The following is a 17,013-nucleotide window of genomic DNA, read 5'->3' as shown; positions in this document are numbered from 1 at the left end:
GAGGGGAAGGCGAGTGGCCGTGCCGGGCTAAAGGCTTAGGGTGCTTAACTGATCGTGGTGACTATGGGGGCAAACGCGGTCTCAGTCATCGATACTACGTTGATAGTTTAGTGTGCCCGACGGTCCACATGGCGCGGGCCAGGAGATAGGGGTCGATAAAGCATCATTCATTCCTCATATCGTATGTACTTTTGAATGTCTATCTGCGGCGGGAGAAGAAAACCCATAGACCGTCCCAATGCCAAAAGCATGATAGATAGATATCATGTAAATCAAACTCCCCGCCCAAACCCATGCCGAAAAAGTACCCAAGGGGAATTACAATCCCGTATAATGACAATCGCCAAGTACAAAAAGTTAAACAGAAGGAGAAAAAGGGGAAAAAAAAAGAAGAAATGGTCATATCACACGTGATTAAAGGCTCAGAGGTTGAGCCCCAGTTCGGCGTCCAGATCGCTGCTGAGAACCTCGGCTCGTGGTGCCTCGGTCGTCGACGTCGCCGCCAGGTCCATTCCTTTGCTGCTCTCGCTCTCCGGGTTGAACCCCACATCGGGCACGTTGCTCATCGATCCCATGCCGAATCCGAAGCCCTTCCCGTTGGCGTTCCCGTCCTCGGCCGTGAAGAAGTCCGCCCCGGCGTCGTCGAAGTTGATCAGCGCGTCAAAGTCATTCTGCGTCACCTCCGCATCGTTGGCCAGGTCCATGAGCTCGCTCAGACTCAGGTCCGCGTCCAGGTTGGGAATGCTGAACGCGTCCTGGTGGTAGTGTGGGTTGATGTTGTTGGTGCTGCCGTTTTCGCTGCCGTCGGAGGGCGGCGGCGTCGAGGCGAACAGCGGCTCCTGCGTCGCCTGGCCGGCGAGTCCGGTCCCGTCCGGCTTAGGATACGTCAGGTCGGGGATCTTCTGTGCGAGGGAATCCGGCGGCGGCGTCAGCGTGTTGACACGAGAGCTTCCTCCTTCCGTGTTGGCGCCGCCCGTTCGGGACTGCACGTCTTGAGGTGCCACCGTCAGTTGAATGCCGGCCTTCCGGATCGCGGCCTCCAGGAACGACGTGGCGAAATCAGCTGAGGCGTAGATCTCCCTCAGACGCTGCAGGATCCGCATGCACTGGTAGAACCGCTGAAGACTCGTCATCCGGACGTTGGGGTCGCTGGACTTGATGTCCAGAAGGTGAATGATGACGGCGGGCAGAAGGACGGTCACTCCCGTCGTTGGGAAGAATCTCGTGAGGTCCAGGCTGTGCAGGTCCTGCGCGATGTTCGTAATCTCCACCGCGGCGAACCGCACCTTATTCCGGGAGATCTCCTGCAGTTCGGTATCCGTCGAGGGGAACGGGATGGCGGGAAGTACCTGGGGACGATGGAGGGCGCTCGACGTCGTCAGGTAGACCATTTTGAGCAGCGCCCGGTGCGAATGCAGAACTTCCTGAGCCTCGCTCAGTTTCGCGGGGGCGGCCGCCGCGTACTGGATCTCGGTCGGAAGGTGGGCCAGCCAGTCTTCCAGCTCCTGGTCGCAGCGGCGGACCTCGAACGTCTCCGCAGCCGACTTCTTTGGGACCAACATCATGGTCGTCTCCATGGTGCCGCCGAACTTGTGGCTCAGCACCGAGTACTGTGCGGACAGCACATGGCTGACACAGAGGCATAATTTGGCCTTTTCGATAAACATCAGGGCGAGCTCCTTCTGGTGGCTCACGTCCTGCAGGATTTCCGAGTTGCCGACCATGCTGACGATTTCGGGGGAGAACGGGTGGAATTCGAAGTCGTCAAGAGTCAACATGGGCACATCGCAGTCGTCATCCTTCACGCGCATGGGGCGGCGCATGCCCAGGGCAATCAGGCGGTCACGGGTGTAGGTACTCCACCAGATGCGTTTCCACATCCGCTGGCGGCGGGTATCCATGCGGGAGTTTCCGGGGTCGCGGTGCAGTCCAATCGTGTGCGCCAGGGATAAGCTGACGCCCATCCAGTGCCAGGTATCCTTCTGATCGTCGGGGGTCTCGTACCAGTAAGTCATCAGCAGAAGCGACTGGACGAGCGAGATGCGGTCGACTTCGTAGTCGAAGTCGTACAGAAGCCGCGCGCGTTGGAAGAACGCTTTGCGGGCGGCCTTGCGGCTGGTATATCCAGCGGCGTGCAGGTGCTTCAGGTCGACAAAGGCCGTCCCGGCGAACATGACCGCCTGGAAGAGAAGGAGGGACATGCGGCGGATGCCGTCATTCTGCACGATCGTCTGTAGAAAGTCCTCCAGGTCCAGCAGAGGCATGTAAGTATGCACGTAGTGGATGTACGCCTTGAGCAGCTCATTCCGAAGCCCCACGTCGGGTACCGTCAACGCTCCCTTCATCGCCAGATACTCGATATCCTCCTTTTGCAGACGGGGAGGCAATCCGCGGATGTAATCTGGCAGAACGATGCCACTCGAACGGACGTTGGCAAAGGTAGGATCCAGTAGTTGCTGGATCTGCGAGGTCACATTCTGCAGAGGCATGGTCGCCCGGACGGCCGGGTTAGGGGCCATGCGTCTCCGGAATTGCTCTCCGGCACCAATCCGGTTCACCTGGCTTTGATCTGGATGGTATCAGCATGAAGCTTCCTTTGCCACGGGGGAGGCACGAACATAGCAGATGAGGCATATGTTGCCCCTGGTCCAGGTCTACTGAACGCTGCGAGGGCGATGCCGGAGCCACTTCCGGCATCCCGTTGCACTCACTGAGCCTCCGGAAGAGGTTTCCACCATCTTCCGACAGGTCTGCAGGGGACTGGGAGAGCTGACGGGTGGTATTGTCCACCTCAACACGAGATTTCCTGCAGTGCATGTTAGCAGGGCATCCAACGAATGGCCCAATTGGAAAGGTGCCATGTAGACGAACTTTCTCCTCTTGCTTTCCGTGACGATGCATTCGACCTGATCGAGGCGACAATTCGTGCAGGGAGAGCCGTTCTCCACCACATCACAGCGAACCTTGCGAGCCCGGCAACAACAGCAAGCCTTGGACGCCCGCCGTTTTACAGGTCGGGAGTTGGCGGAGAGACCAGCTGTAGAGGCCTTGCGCTTTCCTTTAGATTCCGAGTCAACCGTGTTACTCGGTGCGGAGGTCGGTGGCGTCGATGAAGCGAGATCCGACATTGTGGAATTAGGCGGTTAATAACCCGATGATGATAGAAGTGGAAGCATCCGTTGAATCGATTGGGTGAAAGTATGGCGCTGGTCAGGTGATACAGATTTTCCTTTACCAATAGTCGAGGGCGGCAAGGAAGTATATCGGATAATGAGGTGATGAAGAACGAGACGAGAACAAGTGAAAGGGAGGAAGAGTGGAGAGGGTCTTTTTTAGTCTTAATACTTTTTTATATTTTCTGAGACTTTTTTTTTAGGGTTTAAAAGAAAAAAATATGGGAGAGTCACGATCTCGTTCGTACCTGGTCCATCCAAGGGGGCCAAAAATCCAGGGAAGACCTGGGGTCGGGGAGAAGGAATGTTTAAGTATTTCCAAGGATCTCTCCGGGGACACCCACACACGTACGCACGCAGGAAAACAGTCAGGAGGCGTTGGGGATGATGATGAGCAAGCGCCCCCCCAGATCCACCGGACATTATTGTTGCCTCCCCCAGACCAGAACCAGGACTCGGTCCGTACGGAGGAGAGCCAGAGGATTCCGGAGGAAACCCTCCACCGCGGTTGGCGCTAGTTGATCGTAAGCTCCAAAGAGAGAGGGCGTCATGGAGTTAGTATGGGATTAGTGCGGGCCAAGTTCGGCGGGGGGTGGATGCGGTGGATGGGGGGGCACCATCAAATCCCAGGAGCGAGTAGCACATCGCTGCTTACTCACTGTTCCCACTTGGGTAAGAATTCTCGAAAGTCGCTGGGCGGTTATTTACCCCTCCTTTTTTGGGCCCCCCACCTGACCCACTCACTAACCCAGGTAGGGAATAATCCAAAATTATTCTTCTGCTGTTAAAACCCGCAAATCGGCCCGGTCACGTTACTGGGCCTAGCCACCACCGGCCGTCACGAGCGTCCCCCACCAACCAATCAACACCGTCCGGTTTGGTCACTTGCCTCCTTGTTCGGGTATAGTGCCGGCATCTCAACCCTCATTCCTCGCTGTAAAGCCATCCGATTCTGAATCCCGCCTGTCCTGTCTGGTAGCTCTGGTAGCTTGACGTACCTTGATATCAACCTTTGGGACGTCGTCTTTCTTATGGAAGGTGTTTACGGTCGGAATTGGTTCCGGACGTCACCACCATGGGGTAATTCGTCGGTTCGTCTTCCGTTTTCCACATTCCTGGGGCGAACTCCACGACACGGTGTGCGATCATATTCAGTATGTTAATATTATTATTACTATTACTATTACTCCCATCCTTGTGGCTGGATATCTCCGAATGAGCCGTGGGTCAACGATGTGCAGAGGAAATAACTCCCCAGGACGTCCCACGAACCGAGGTCCGTCCTCGGTCGAATCATCGTCGGCCTGCTAAGAATCTCGATCCAAGGTTGCCGTTGATACAACAAGTCAAGAGGATGGTGATCCCCGTATATTCAAACCTTCCAGAGGCTATCGCAATAACGATCGCATGCACAGCACGATTATTCACGATCCGTCTTCATAACTCAGCTCCGGACGGGGACCCTTGTTTCTGCAGTTGGCGCCGATGATGTCTGAGACCGGCAACCCGTCTGGCGCCAACACGAGCTTTGGTGGCCCACGTCGATTTGAACACACACATTGGATCGTGACGATCATCCTTCCATCTCCTTTTGAATTACTGGGCCTGAAACGGTGTCCTTGTTCTTGTGACTTGTCCGAGTCCACCGCGATGCCGACCGCACTGGGACTGCTAGAAAAGCCTAAGCCCGGTAGTACGTACTATCTCTGGGGCTGGTCCACCCGACTACCCAATGGAAAACCGTAGCCGATCCGGTCCCGACACAGGAATCATCGATTTCCTTGGAATATTATCATGATTATTGCTACGATTTTCTGTGGGAGTAGCACAGGAATGCCCCACGACACCATGGCTTATTGCAGGCTAGTCCTGTGATTTTGGACAGGAGCGGGAAGACGCTGGTGGACCTGTCAGACTGCGGCTTGAAATAATCAAATAGAATAAATGCCTCTTCGGCATTCAATCCCTTACCTGTTAAATATAGATCGTTTCAAACAAATCCTCCGTCGATGACTCTCACGTGAGTCTTGACCATTCTGGACGAAACACACTTTCCGACAACCGGAGGAAGGAGAACGGAGTACATCTCTCCAATACCTCCAGGACGGAAAACTTAGTCTCGAGCATCGAGGGGTCCTCAGGATCGAAGGTCCAGAATCCATGCCGCTAATATGAAGGATCGACCCAGACGGATTGACAGGATGCGAGTGTCAGCTTGCCATGTTAGGAATAGGCCGGGTAGCTTTCATAAAATCGTCACCAGGTGGAGTTTGTCGAGAACTATCCAGATGCCCGATTCGGTTAGGGTTTCCGTTAGTCATAACTGGCGAAATCGGAGGAATCTGAATGACCTACTGGTGTACTGCGTACAGAGTAGATATGCACGATGTCGTCATCGACGATCCTCTCTTTTCACAAGCTGTCACAGATGCATGTGCTCCTCCTGAAAAGCAGTCAGAGACAATTCCTCGCCAATCGTTCTCTCGTACATTTCATGTTGCAGATTCCGTTCCATTCCACCACGAATAAAGCCCAAGATGTCAGGTCAAGCTGAAATGTCGACTCAATTAATTTCTCAGCAGACGAAAGAGGAAACGGAAAAGAAAATAAATGGAAAATAAAAGGGGCGCTGGAAGAACTCTACGATGGGTTTTTGCGGAGAAAAGGAGCCCAGAGGCCCATGCTGATTGGACCATATTCTGCTACCAGCCAATCAACAGCCGCACGGCGGATGCCCATGTGGGACTAGCTGGATCTGGAAGCCAAGAGGCCAATAGCAACGTGGGCAGCGTACCTGCGAACGGCCTGCGGAATTAACACCCAAATGATCATTGGCCCAAGACTACTCACTGCCGAACCTCGCTGGGAATTATTTGAATTCCCTCAATCGATTCATCTATCCGAATTTTCCCTCGTACCCCAGTCTGTGCCCCATCAACTACGGGACCCGTCTACGCATATGGCTAAAAGTCCGGTCCCAGACCCGGGGAATGCCGGAGAGGGGCTCCAGGAAGGATCCATTGACTTCCAAAGAAACCTGCCAAGGTCTTAGTATAGACCTTTTCTTCTCCAGGACTTCCGTACAGGTTCACCGGAAAACCTGGAGAATGGGGAGATGTCTAGGAAAGTCTGGGGTATGGGGAAATGACAAAGCATCAGTCCAATCGTGCCTGATGGATTGACAACTCCATTCCGACCCCAAGGGGGACCGGGATTCCTGCCCATGAGCTCAGACCAAGCCACTCTCGAGTCAGTTGGGATAGGAAATATCATCTCAACAATGAAATTCAACCCCTGCCTGGCGCATTGCGCGCCTCACAAACAACTCGGAAACAGACGGAGACAGACAGACAGATCCCTGCGTCGGCGAACGCCTTAAACAGCCCAGGCCCTGTCACCAAGAACAAGTATCTACTGAGCGATATAATCCGTCACGATTCCCGCGCCTGTCGCCCTGTCCCGTCTGGTCGGACATCTGCCCGGACTCGGACAACGGCAGTCCGATCCTTTCACCCCCGCGTTTTTCACCCATCGGCGGTAACCCGATCCCTCTTTCCCCCTCATCCCACCCGCACGCCCCTCTCAGTGTGGCGCGGGGTGAAGTCATAGCTCACGCGAGTCAGCAAATAACCTACAGGAATGCTGGGGGTCTGTGCCATCCATTTATGGGTGCATGGGGTCGGAAGGTTAGTACGAAGTTCGGGCGAGAGGAGCTGACTACCTAGCTCCCAATGGGGGAATTGCTTGCCATGATGGTGTTTGTGGGACCAGACGTTGGGTGAACTAGTCTGGATCTGGATGAGTATGTAGCCGAGAAGGCTATATGCTGGTTTCGTGTTTAGAAACGTCTGATAATAGTTGCTGTATAGAATCTGTATATGGGTTCCATTCCATACAATGAGCTGATACAATGTTGGATACACGTCGGGATCGTGTGCATTCTTGCAAGCAACCCCCTTTGGAAGACGTGTTTATAATGAGCGCTGCCTCTAGACTAAGCATGTCTCCTGAACAGCGGAGAATTATATAAATCCTCATAATATGCCGTAGCTCGGCGCAGACCAGACGTCGCTGTGACGAGGCACTGCTTCACGGGCTTGCCATACCATAGATTATAATGGTGAAATTTGGACTCAAAATCTAGTGGTATTTATGGAAATTGTGTTCCTGCCGTATGTCGATGACTCCTGCCAGACATATCTCCAAGCCTCGGTGCACAGACCAAGAATCATGCCTTGCCTGGAAGATATGGAGAGCCCATATAATCTGGCCGCACTTATATTTCCAGTGTAGTTCTTACAGACTTGAGGCAACGATGAGTCTTGTACTGGATGTTTATACCAATTTAGATATTTCCCCATCAGAGTGCTCCCTTAATGGGAACCAGCTCGTCAGCCGCCAGATTTACAATCTTATTCTTACTTCTGGATGTACTGGTTGGATGGGGCTAGATTCTGGCGTGGATTGGTTGTAGGTTTCTAGTCGTGAAGGTGAATCTAAATGATTCCTTTCATACTATTATACACGCATCTATGAGGAACATAATTTCATGGATAATCCAGAGCGATATTGTGATGCGTTCATAGAGGGCATTGAAAGCCCAGGATCAAGCGTCGAGGGGCATTCTCATTCGGAAGAGCGCTACTATGTACGTTCTTCCCACCAGGATAGCAACGAGGGAGAGCGAGCGTAAACACAAGTGGATCCAGATGCATCGCAGCCTCCAACACGAGCCCAAGTGAAGAATAGGAAGCCTTAAACCTACAGATTACAACAACTTTACGGTCAGTGACTACTTCATAGGGACTGTATGATGCTAGTTCACAGCTCGTGAGACTCGTCGCGGGCCTTTGCTATACATGATGCCAATTAATCCATCTCTATCTTCATTCAAAAGAAATCAAAGAAATATGACTGTCGTAGTGATAGATAGAATGACCTTGGGGGTAATATTTACATGGCTTTGTAATTCTTACATGACGGCAAAGGTAGCCAAGTTGGGTATCATTTCACTTCATCCCTAACTTTCAGCCTTGCATCGGCACCAGCCTTGTCTTGAAGGCATTTTTACATGTCTCGCGACAGCTGACTGCCAAAGACCTAGACATACGAATATACGGCGGGAAGACAAACATGCTAACATGAGTGGCTCTTAACACCGGAGCAAAATATTGATGGCCTGAAACCCCCGAAACGCGTAAGGACCGGCGAGGTCGACGAGACCTTGATATAAGAGGCAAGCAGCCCAAGAAAGAAACGACCGTTCCGCCTGCTTGTCCCGCCGTGACGACAAGTAACTCCAAATCAGAATAATTGACACTCGCCCTGGTATGGCCGACTGTGTGCTAGATTCATGGACGATGGTGACCTAGAATCGCACGAGGGGTTGCATTTGAATCACAGGGTATTCTTTGTGTTCTGCCAGCATGATGCAGGGAGATAACTCGCGCAAAAAAAGCTAGTCGCCTATTATGATTGTACTCAAATTCGGAGTTCCTTGTTGTCGTGTTCCTTTTGGGTGTGAAGCCCACTGTTTCCAGATACAGTGCCACCGCAAGAAAAAGCAATATATACCGAGCTCATGGCCAATGATACATGTCTATTGCTAAAACTGCCGTGCCCTACAAAACGCACTCAGTAGGAAAATTGGCCGAGGATACAAATGAGTACCGTTTTTCTGAGAGCCCTCCCAAGCTGTGAATCGACTGGACCGCTCGACAAAAAGAAAGGTGATCCAGGTGCCGCAGTTTTAGTTTCTCCTCGTCAGCGATGGTATACTGTTTCGATGGCCTAAAATAAATGGTGCATATGCGGACCATCATAGAATATGTTGCGATATGCGCGCCAACTGCATAGGCCTGCAAGTGGCAGGGTAATACAATATGTAAATAATGTATAGGATAAGGCAACTTCGTGTAACCTAGGTCATTTGACGGCTCCCCAGAGCTTCGTAAAGGGTTATATACCTAATTTTGGACGGCCTTTGTATGTAAAACTAGGTCTAACTCTAGCCTCAACTATCCACCACCCACTCCGCAGCGTCATAATAAGCATCTTACAACTATTTTCAATATGGAAGCTGGAGTTCCCATTGTGTAAGCTGTCAAACCAACACGGCACTCAATGACTTTGATACCTCAGAACACTAGCAGATGCTCGAGATGTATACTCTGTTTATGGTAACATAGAACAAGAGATAATTGAGGACTGAGACGAGTTTTCCCCTCCTATAAGTGTAAAGATAGAATATATAAGAGGGAGTATACGACATGGCCCTTGGGTGGGAAGAATACGAGGCTAAGGCCAGCCTGCAGAGCGTTGGCGAATAGGTAGAGGTTAATGGTTAAGTATGATACATATAGGGAGTAGAGCAATCATTATTCCGCAAGTTCCTTGAAGAAGTTTCACCTTGAGGGTTGATTTTCTCATGCATATTCATAATTTCGTGATAACATTAATTCATGTAGACTCGAAGTCATGAGATTTTTTACCAATATGGCGTGGCCAACAACCTCGCATAAATGCAGCAACATTGAATCAAAAACACACTCGTAATGTTAATAAAGAGTAAGATGACGTTGACTATTATGGGTAAGAAAAATATCTACGATTCCACTAGGTCTCTTTATTAAGGTTGGAGATTGACAAGCTCACCCCAAGAAAAAAAAAAAAGAAATATGATCGACGCAGGGGTCGAACCTGCGACCTTCTGTGTGTAAGACAGACGCCATAACCACTAGGCCAGTCGATCGACATTATTTGCCACAAATAAAGTACACTGTCCAATGTCAGTCGGATTTTCTTAAGTTTGACGCGTCTTACCTTGAGAGCTGGATTCCTGCAGCTGACGGTCTAGTGAAAGACCCCGAACGGCCCTGAGGGCACATATATTAGACGTACTTCTGTTAAACAGATGCTCGGCATAATTGACATATGTCAAATTTCGCGGGAAATTTCTGATTGGAACCAAAATACCACAGCAGGTTCTGTGAAGATGAAACCAACAAATACTGTTATTTTAATATCTTGGTTGGATTAGAGTCGGAAATATATAGACCTGGAATAATAAACCTACGGACAAGTGCATATATAGACTAAATTACCTTTTCTGATATATTATTCCATCTATAATAGGATTGAGGGATTCATGTAAATACACGAAATTCCATTAAAAATAATGTAGCATCGGCGATGCATCATTCGGCTGTTGTCAGGCATTGTGCCCCTTCCAATGCCCTTCATGGCTATAGTATTCAAGACTTTTAGTCTTACATATTTCCACTAATATTAGCCCTTAGATGCTACCAGAATTATATGCAAGGTATCCGCTATCAATACGATTGACAGGATTGAAAAGTATCGCAACGAGTGTCTATGAACAGTTCGAATGAAATAATACAAAATCATGTGCGTATTCCAAGTGGAAACCCAATTGACGTAAATAGAATCCGTCAGGAAAACATCCGCCTTACACCTGGGCTCTAATGACTGCATATGCAATTGACTCTCCATGGGCATGAAGGAACTTCATGGTTGCCTGAGTCCACACCATTAGCTCTTGCAGCACTCGATAATAATGGAACACTTAGGCTCACCTAAGCTATGTATTGAAAGGAAAGTGAAGGCTTGTTCGAATCCATGAGGCGGCCGCAGACTTCGTTGACAACATTGGCAGGTTCACCAGAACAGTCTGGGGTATCGTAAAACTTGAAGCTACCTATCACGGAGACGCTCCGCATGACAGGACTCGTGCCGTCCGTATCGATACCAAAGGTATGGCATTCATTTGGCGTCACTTCGTTCGTCGAATAGAAAGTTTCACCGGAACAATCCTCACTCTCCCATGCTTCTATATCGACAGACAAGACAGGCACTGCTGCAAGAGCAAGCAAAGATGCATAGGAGAAGCGCATTATGAGTAAATTGAGGAGACTAGATAGTTCAATGATGGAGCAGTGAAGAGGGTTGGAGATAGAGCAGAGAACGCGAGGCCTTTGGGGGTCTTTTATACTCTTTCTGGCCGCGATCAATACTGAGGTTATGTAACTGCTGCCCTAAGAGGCGCATTCAATCTAGCTGTGTTTCCTGAAGATAAGCAAATAATAGTAGCTGAAGTGTTGGGGGCGAGAACAGATAGTGCTGAGTGAGATGGTACATATTGTTGCTTCCGGCAAGTCTCCGGGGGTTGGCAAGAATTTGTACCGGCCTGCATTGTCTCCTTTTGGCCCCGAACTAGAAACTACTAGTAACTATTGTCTTTTGTAGACCTATCAGCTGTGAACCCAGTTTATCTCCACAGGGCAAAGCCTCAAATAAGTATGATATTTATAGGGCCGCCAACATTGCCAGCTAGTGGGTCCCAAGAGGCTCATTTTGATATGAAGGGAAGATAATAATGCCGCTCCCGTGCTCAGCGTCTGCTGAGCTTAGTGCTACGCGATTGGTGTCTGTAGGGTGCATACGAGCTGAATGGCTTGATATTGCCGCCAATTTACCAATTGCCAATACATGCAGGGCGTGTCAAGACCAACTAACAAGTTCACGTGTCTGAACTGACCGGTTATGTGTGTATGATATAGGTGCTTGAGAAGATAAAAAGACAATATGGCTTCCTCTCCTTGAAACGAGGGACTTAAGGTCGGGATCCTAATAGAGTCAACCTACCAATCAAGCTTCGATCAGTAATTATACAAAGTCATTCAAAGGGTCTGTCCCGCGCCGAGTTCTGACTTGCCACATGTAGCAGAAATTACTGTCTTTTTGCTCGAGGGACTTTCAGGGATGGGGGAAAGCTCCACAACGCTCATCAGCACTATTTCCCTAGTACGGACTGATGACGAGCTAATTAAAAATAGGCCTAAAATCAGTTAGACTGTATGGAACTATAGCCATATGCCCTGAAAGCCTACTAGTAATCAAGATGACAAAAGTCCCATCAGTGTGGAACAGAAGATAGAGATTACTCAATGGATAGAACGAAATTTCGCAAGGATTACTCAAACGGTCAACAAACGACCAAGTAAGCCCCGTAGGACTTCCCAAACGCCTTCATAAGACATGCAAGCATGGACAAACGTCATGGAGCTGAACTCCTCATGTACAGTACCCAATCTACATACCCCCACGGCCCATTCGTTCGATCGAGCCCATGATGCCACTGCGGCCGGGAGTGAAGACAGCAATGCCAGACTTCCCTCCGCTGTTTCCGCGGACATGCCGGCTCGCAGGGGCCCCAATCTTCGGGATCTTCCTCTCAGCATGGCCGGACCCCGTGCTTGGAGGACGGATGCCATTGGAACTGCTGCGGCTGGTGCTTCTTCTAAACTCCTCCGGAGTAGCTTCCGTCATCTCTGGTGGCGGAGACACATCCTCTCGAGGCTGAGGCGACCGGGAAGCTTCCGCAGCCGGGGGTTGACTCTGCTGGATGGCCAACCATTCATCCACCGCAGCAACGAGCTCCCCCTTCTCCGCACGTTCTATCTTCAATTCATTGCGTAGGCGATCACTGTCGTTCTTGACAGCGGTCATCTCTTGCTGAAGAGCCTTGATCTTGGCCTCCAGGACACGTTTTTCGGCTTCGTACTCGCCCTTCTCGTTTGCGATGATACTGGAATCCGGCCGCGAAGCTTCCGTGATGGCTGCATCACGCTCGGACTTCAAACGCTCGTTCTCCTCATAGACAGCCTTCAGCTTGTTCTCGGCTTCTCTCACGCGTTTCTCCCAGCGTCCCTCGTAACTCTTCTTCAAAGCGGCGACCTTGGTTTCGTGTTTGCTCTTATACAGTGTGTGGAGCTCGCGAGCAACCTTCTCCACGGCGTCCTGGACCTCCATCGCCGTCTGCTCCGCCGTTCTGCTGTTCGCGGAGCCCTCAGATGGCCCATCTTCATGCGGAGCCGACTTACGGGCGGCGTTCAATTGTGTTTCGAGCTCGACCATTCGGCTCTCGAGCTGCTCCTTGGCTTTCTCCAAGTCCTCAACCTTCTTCACCTGCCGTTCTTTCTCCTGCTCGCCGTCCACAATCTCAGCCTTCACAGATCGCAAAACGTCCTCCATTTCTTGGCCCCTCCGTTCCCACTCGGCTTGCTCAAACTCCAGGGCTTCCTTGCGCACAGACTCATTACGCACCTCCTCCAGCGCCTCGCCCACGCGCCGTTCCGCATCGGCAACTGCTTGCTTCAGACTAGACACCTCTGCCTCCCTGCCGCTGAGTGTGGCCTTCAGAGACGAAATCTCCGACATGAACCCGGACTTCAGGGACTCCAGCTCGCGGGGAGTAATAGTCGGAAGTGACCGAGGGGTGGGTGCAGATGGAATGTCAAAGTCCAGGAGCGACATCTTTGCTGGGGATCTCATTGACTCGCGGGCGTTGCGCAGGGGAGATCGGCGCAACGGAGACCCCCGCTCATTCTGGACGCTGTAGCGCTTGCGCTGGAAAAAGTTAAGTTGATCTGTGAGGTCAAGAAGGTTGGGAGTCTCGCCCGGATGGCCAGCATCTCGCCGTCGGGGTGTAGGCGAGGCGACTGGAGAGCTCATCTCGATCAGCGCACTCTTCTTGGGGGATCGCCGCGCCGTAGCAGGGGTACTCGGTTCGAGGCCACGATGTTCGCAGCTCTCGGCCTTGCCCGGGCTACTGGGGAGGGGTCGCGCGCCCTTGATGGGCGAGTTGCGCAGCATTGCAAAGGCGGTCATGTCGGTGTTTGTCACGGCCGAGAAGGTGCTGAAGCAGGTGTCGTCCATGGGGTCATGGGAGTCGTCGTGCGTGGGGTCATTTGTTTCGTTGAAGTTAGGGCGGTCATTCTCATTTGCATGATCGTTATCGTGGTTCTCATGGAGCACCGTGCTCATTCCTTCATTTCGCTTCTCCTCCACCATACTGTTGGCGACTTCGTGTCGTTCAACCGCCGGTTCAATCCCAAGGCCAACTTCCTCCTCCTCGTGAATGTTGATGTCCGGGATGTCTCTCCTCAGCGAGCCCTTCTTATACCGGTCGTCGATTTCTCCGTCCACCTCGTGAGAGTCAGGCCCATGCTCGTAAGATCGCTTCCGCGGCGTGGCGGAGCGCTCGCTGTGACCAAGGGATGGGTAGCGCTTCTGGAGCATGTGGAGATCGGCGGTATCGTCTCGAGCGGTATCCTGAAAAGGCGAGCTCGGGGGTTGGGCAAAGTCGGTCTGTTCGTCACCAAGGCCCGGGGTGTGGAACTCGTGATCAGAACCATACTCTGCGTCTTGCGCAGTGGTATTCACTTCGTCGACTAGTTTAAGGGGACTCGAGTATGCATTTTCACAAGTCTCGTTGGTCATTGCGATCTCATCGAGAGCACCTTTGCCTGCGAGCGACGTACGAGCGGCGGGCGACAAGGTCCGCGAGTTTTGTCGCGAGGACGTCAGAGGAGACAGTGGGTTGGACATGACACAGGACAGCTTGACAAAGAGAAAAGCAATGCTGTTATAAAAGTACAGAGTATATCTGGAGACCCTATATTCATGAGGATCAGCCCAGCTGTGAAGAGATCGAATATAAGTGTCTGGTGAGTTTATTATTGTGTCACGGCCGTTGCTGAGGAAAGCGATAAACAAAGCTAAGCCTAAACCGGATTAGAGGGGCGAGTGACAGGCGGTGTGATTCGGCAATATCAAACGGGTCTTCACCGCCCTCAGCTCTATTGTTTCTCCGACTACGAAGGACTGCACTGCGAAGTTACAGCAAGACATGCATTAATTAATCCATACAGTATGTACAACCCAGAAATGAATCCTTCAACGCCAACGCCGCGCCATCAAAAGCATGAGTACCCAACGCCGTTTCAACTCATATATGCTTTCCCTCTAAATTGTGAGACACTAACATCTAGTATTCTTTGAATCCCACAGGAAAGCCGAAAAAGTGTATGTGCATGGACCGATGGTTTATGCAGCATTCGTATTTTCATCAACATCTGTGACAATGATGTGGACCGTCTCTTTATGATCCGAATCGTCTGGGATATAATGGCAATGTGCGACAGGCTGGACCGTAACGAATGTATGTTTCTTCTGCTCGATGAACCACAGTTGCGCGGCTCCGATGATAGCGACGAATGCGCTCCCCCACCAAGCAAGGGCGGTGAACCCAATTTCGGAGCCCGTGCTGTACAGATACCCAGCAATTGGTGGGGCAACGGTACGAGCTGCAGCTCCAGCAGACGCGGCCAGGCCGTTGATCTTCCCGAGGACCGAGTCGGAAGGACTGGCTTGCTTGATCAGGATCAACAAGACCGGATAGTCTATGATGGAAAGGATGTTGCGGACGGCCAGACAGGTGTAGATACCGACGAAGAGAAGGTTTTGAGGAAGGAAAATGAGGAAAGGAACCATGAAGTAGGTTAGAGGATGGAAGACGGTGACAAACACGAAGAGCTTCCACACGCCTAGATAGTGGGCCAAAGCGGGGAATATGAGGCTCTGGATGACGAGAGCAATAACGCCGTCTACAGACATGATCAAGCCAACCGTCCGAATCGACAGGCCCACCCCACCAGGGAAGTTGAATGCCGACTTGTTCCACATGGAAACGCTATCGGCGTGCTTATCTTGCAAGAAGATCGGCAGGAGGTGATCAAACGTCATGGAATGATAGGTGAAGATGGCCAAGGCAACGACCAGCATTGTAATTGGCCATGTGAAGATGGTCTGTTTTGGGGGCGTGGCTTCTGGCTTCGAGCCGTCGGAATGTACCATCCAGTTCTCATCGTTGTGGAGGTGGACCTCATTGAAGGTCCCGTACGATTCAGCTCGGAGATCTGCACCTGCATTTGCGGTTGCTCCGGCAGTCGCTAGCAAAGGACTTTCCACAGATGTACAATTGTGATTTTCGTTACCCCCCAGTGGCTGCATCTCAGGGTGAGTCTCTTGCAAGAAGAGCCAGCTGAGCATGATGCTGAGTAGGAGTAAGACTGCGCAAACCAGATTGGGCAGAAGGTAGGGGTATATACCAAAGAGCCCTTCGCGAGCGAACATGGAAGGAAACCCTTCTGCTGGCTTTACCAAAATGCCAGACAGCGCTGGCCCTGCAATGGTGCCTATTGACCAGACGAAAGGCATCACAGCGTATGCTCGGGCTAAAATCGTCAACAGGGGTTATATAAACCAACGTAGATGATCGATACTTACGTTCATGCTCCGGGCGTTTGACCAATTCTCCGACCATGGTTTGGATGACACCAATGTTTCCATTCAAAGCACCCCCGAGGGCTCTTCCGAACAAGGCCACCCAGAAATTGGGCGCAAAACCAACCAGAAGCAGCGACACCATTGTACCGAAGCATCCAGAGATGAGGACTGGCTTGCGGCCGACGCGGTCGGAGAGATTCCCCCAGAACATGCCCGTGAGGGCTTCGGCGAGCGAGAAGGCCGAGACAAGAATTCCGGCATAGAAAGATGCATCGGATTCATCAGCCACATGAAAATCCTTGACCATCGCCCATGAGTAGGGGAAGATGGATGTCAAGGCAATTGGCTCCGCGACCCGGCATATCGCTGGGAAAGTTTATGTTAGTGAGATTGACTGGGTGGATGAGCACGAGGAGACGTACCAAGAAGAAATAGTTGAGTGGTAGGAAATTGATCGTTGGAGAAGGTCGAACTTTTCTGCAGTGTTAATACCATCTTCTTCAAATCGCTCAAGATTCTTACGGCAAGCCCTCCACCAGACAAGTCGTATATGAATTGAGGTCTTCTTGAGACGTCTTCAGTCTAAGTCTTTTCCCCTGCGAGTCTTGAAATAAATTAGAGCCCTTTTCTTTGTTTCCTTGTCTCCTCTTACGCCGTGTAGTTCCTCCAGGGAGAGTGCGATGAGGTAGAA

The 17,013-nt window shown here is 51.2% G+C and overlaps 4 protein-coding genes and 1 non-coding gene across 5 annotated transcripts; all 5 read right to left on the bottom strand.

Moving 5' to 3' along the window:
• Positions 1-151: 151 nt before the first annotated feature.
• farB1 (putative C6 transcription factor (Ctf1B)) lies at positions 152-3,536 on the bottom strand. The gene is made up of 3 exons (XM_073691580.1): positions 2,872-3,536; positions 2,619-2,806; positions 152-2,569 (listed from the first exon to the last, which is right to left on the bottom strand). The coding sequence occupies exons 1-3, from the start codon at positions 3,126-3,128 to the stop codon at positions 423-425; spliced, it is 2,592 nt and encodes an 863-aa protein (XP_073542870.1). The 5' UTR covers positions 3,129-3,536; the 3' UTR covers positions 152-422.
• A 6,315-nt stretch (positions 3,537-9,851) lies between these two features.
• On the bottom strand, positions 9,852-9,924 carry BDV59DRAFT_t149. The gene has a single exon. It is a non-coding gene; the product is annotated as a tRNA-Val (tRNA).
• Positions 9,925-10,516: 592 nt separating this feature from the next.
• On the bottom strand, positions 10,517-11,324 carry BDV59DRAFT_189286 (uncharacterized protein). The gene is made up of 2 exons (XM_073691579.1): positions 10,769-11,324; positions 10,517-10,710 (listed from the first exon to the last, which is right to left on the bottom strand). Exon 1 carries the CDS (start codon positions 11,084-11,086, stop codon positions 10,769-10,771), a length of 318 nt encoding a protein of 105 aa, XP_073542869.1. The 5' UTR covers positions 11,087-11,324; the 3' UTR covers positions 10,517-10,710.
• A 649-nt stretch (positions 11,325-11,973) lies between these two features.
• Positions 11,974-14,695, bottom strand: BDV59DRAFT_189284 (uncharacterized protein). The gene has a single exon (XM_073691578.1). The coding sequence runs from the start codon at positions 14,580-14,582 to the stop codon at positions 12,285-12,287; it is 2,298 nt and encodes a 765-aa protein (XP_073542868.1). The 5' UTR covers positions 14,583-14,695; the 3' UTR covers positions 11,974-12,284.
• A 165-nt stretch (positions 14,696-14,860) lies between these two features.
• Positions 14,861-17,008, bottom strand: BDV59DRAFT_189281 (MFS transporter). The gene is made up of 3 exons (XM_073691577.1): positions 16,745-17,008; positions 16,323-16,688; positions 14,861-16,270 (listed from the first exon to the last, which is right to left on the bottom strand). The coding sequence occupies exons 1-3, from the start codon at positions 16,815-16,817 to the stop codon at positions 15,081-15,083; spliced, it is 1,629 nt and encodes a 542-aa protein (XP_073542867.1). The 5' UTR covers positions 16,818-17,008; the 3' UTR covers positions 14,861-15,080.
• Between the last annotated feature and the right edge of the window lie 5 nt (positions 17,009-17,013).

This window comes from Aspergillus ambiguus (genome assembly GCF_047715705.1).
Source record: "Aspergillus ambiguus strain CBS 117.58 unplaced genomic scaffold BDV59scaffold_64, whole genome shotgun sequence".
In the NCBI taxonomy this organism is placed as follows: Eukaryota; Fungi; Ascomycota; class Eurotiomycetes; order Eurotiales; family Aspergillaceae; genus Aspergillus; species Aspergillus ambiguus.
The sequence above is the reverse complement of the archived record's forward strand: the minus strand, read 5'-3'. Positions and strand labels throughout refer to the sequence as shown.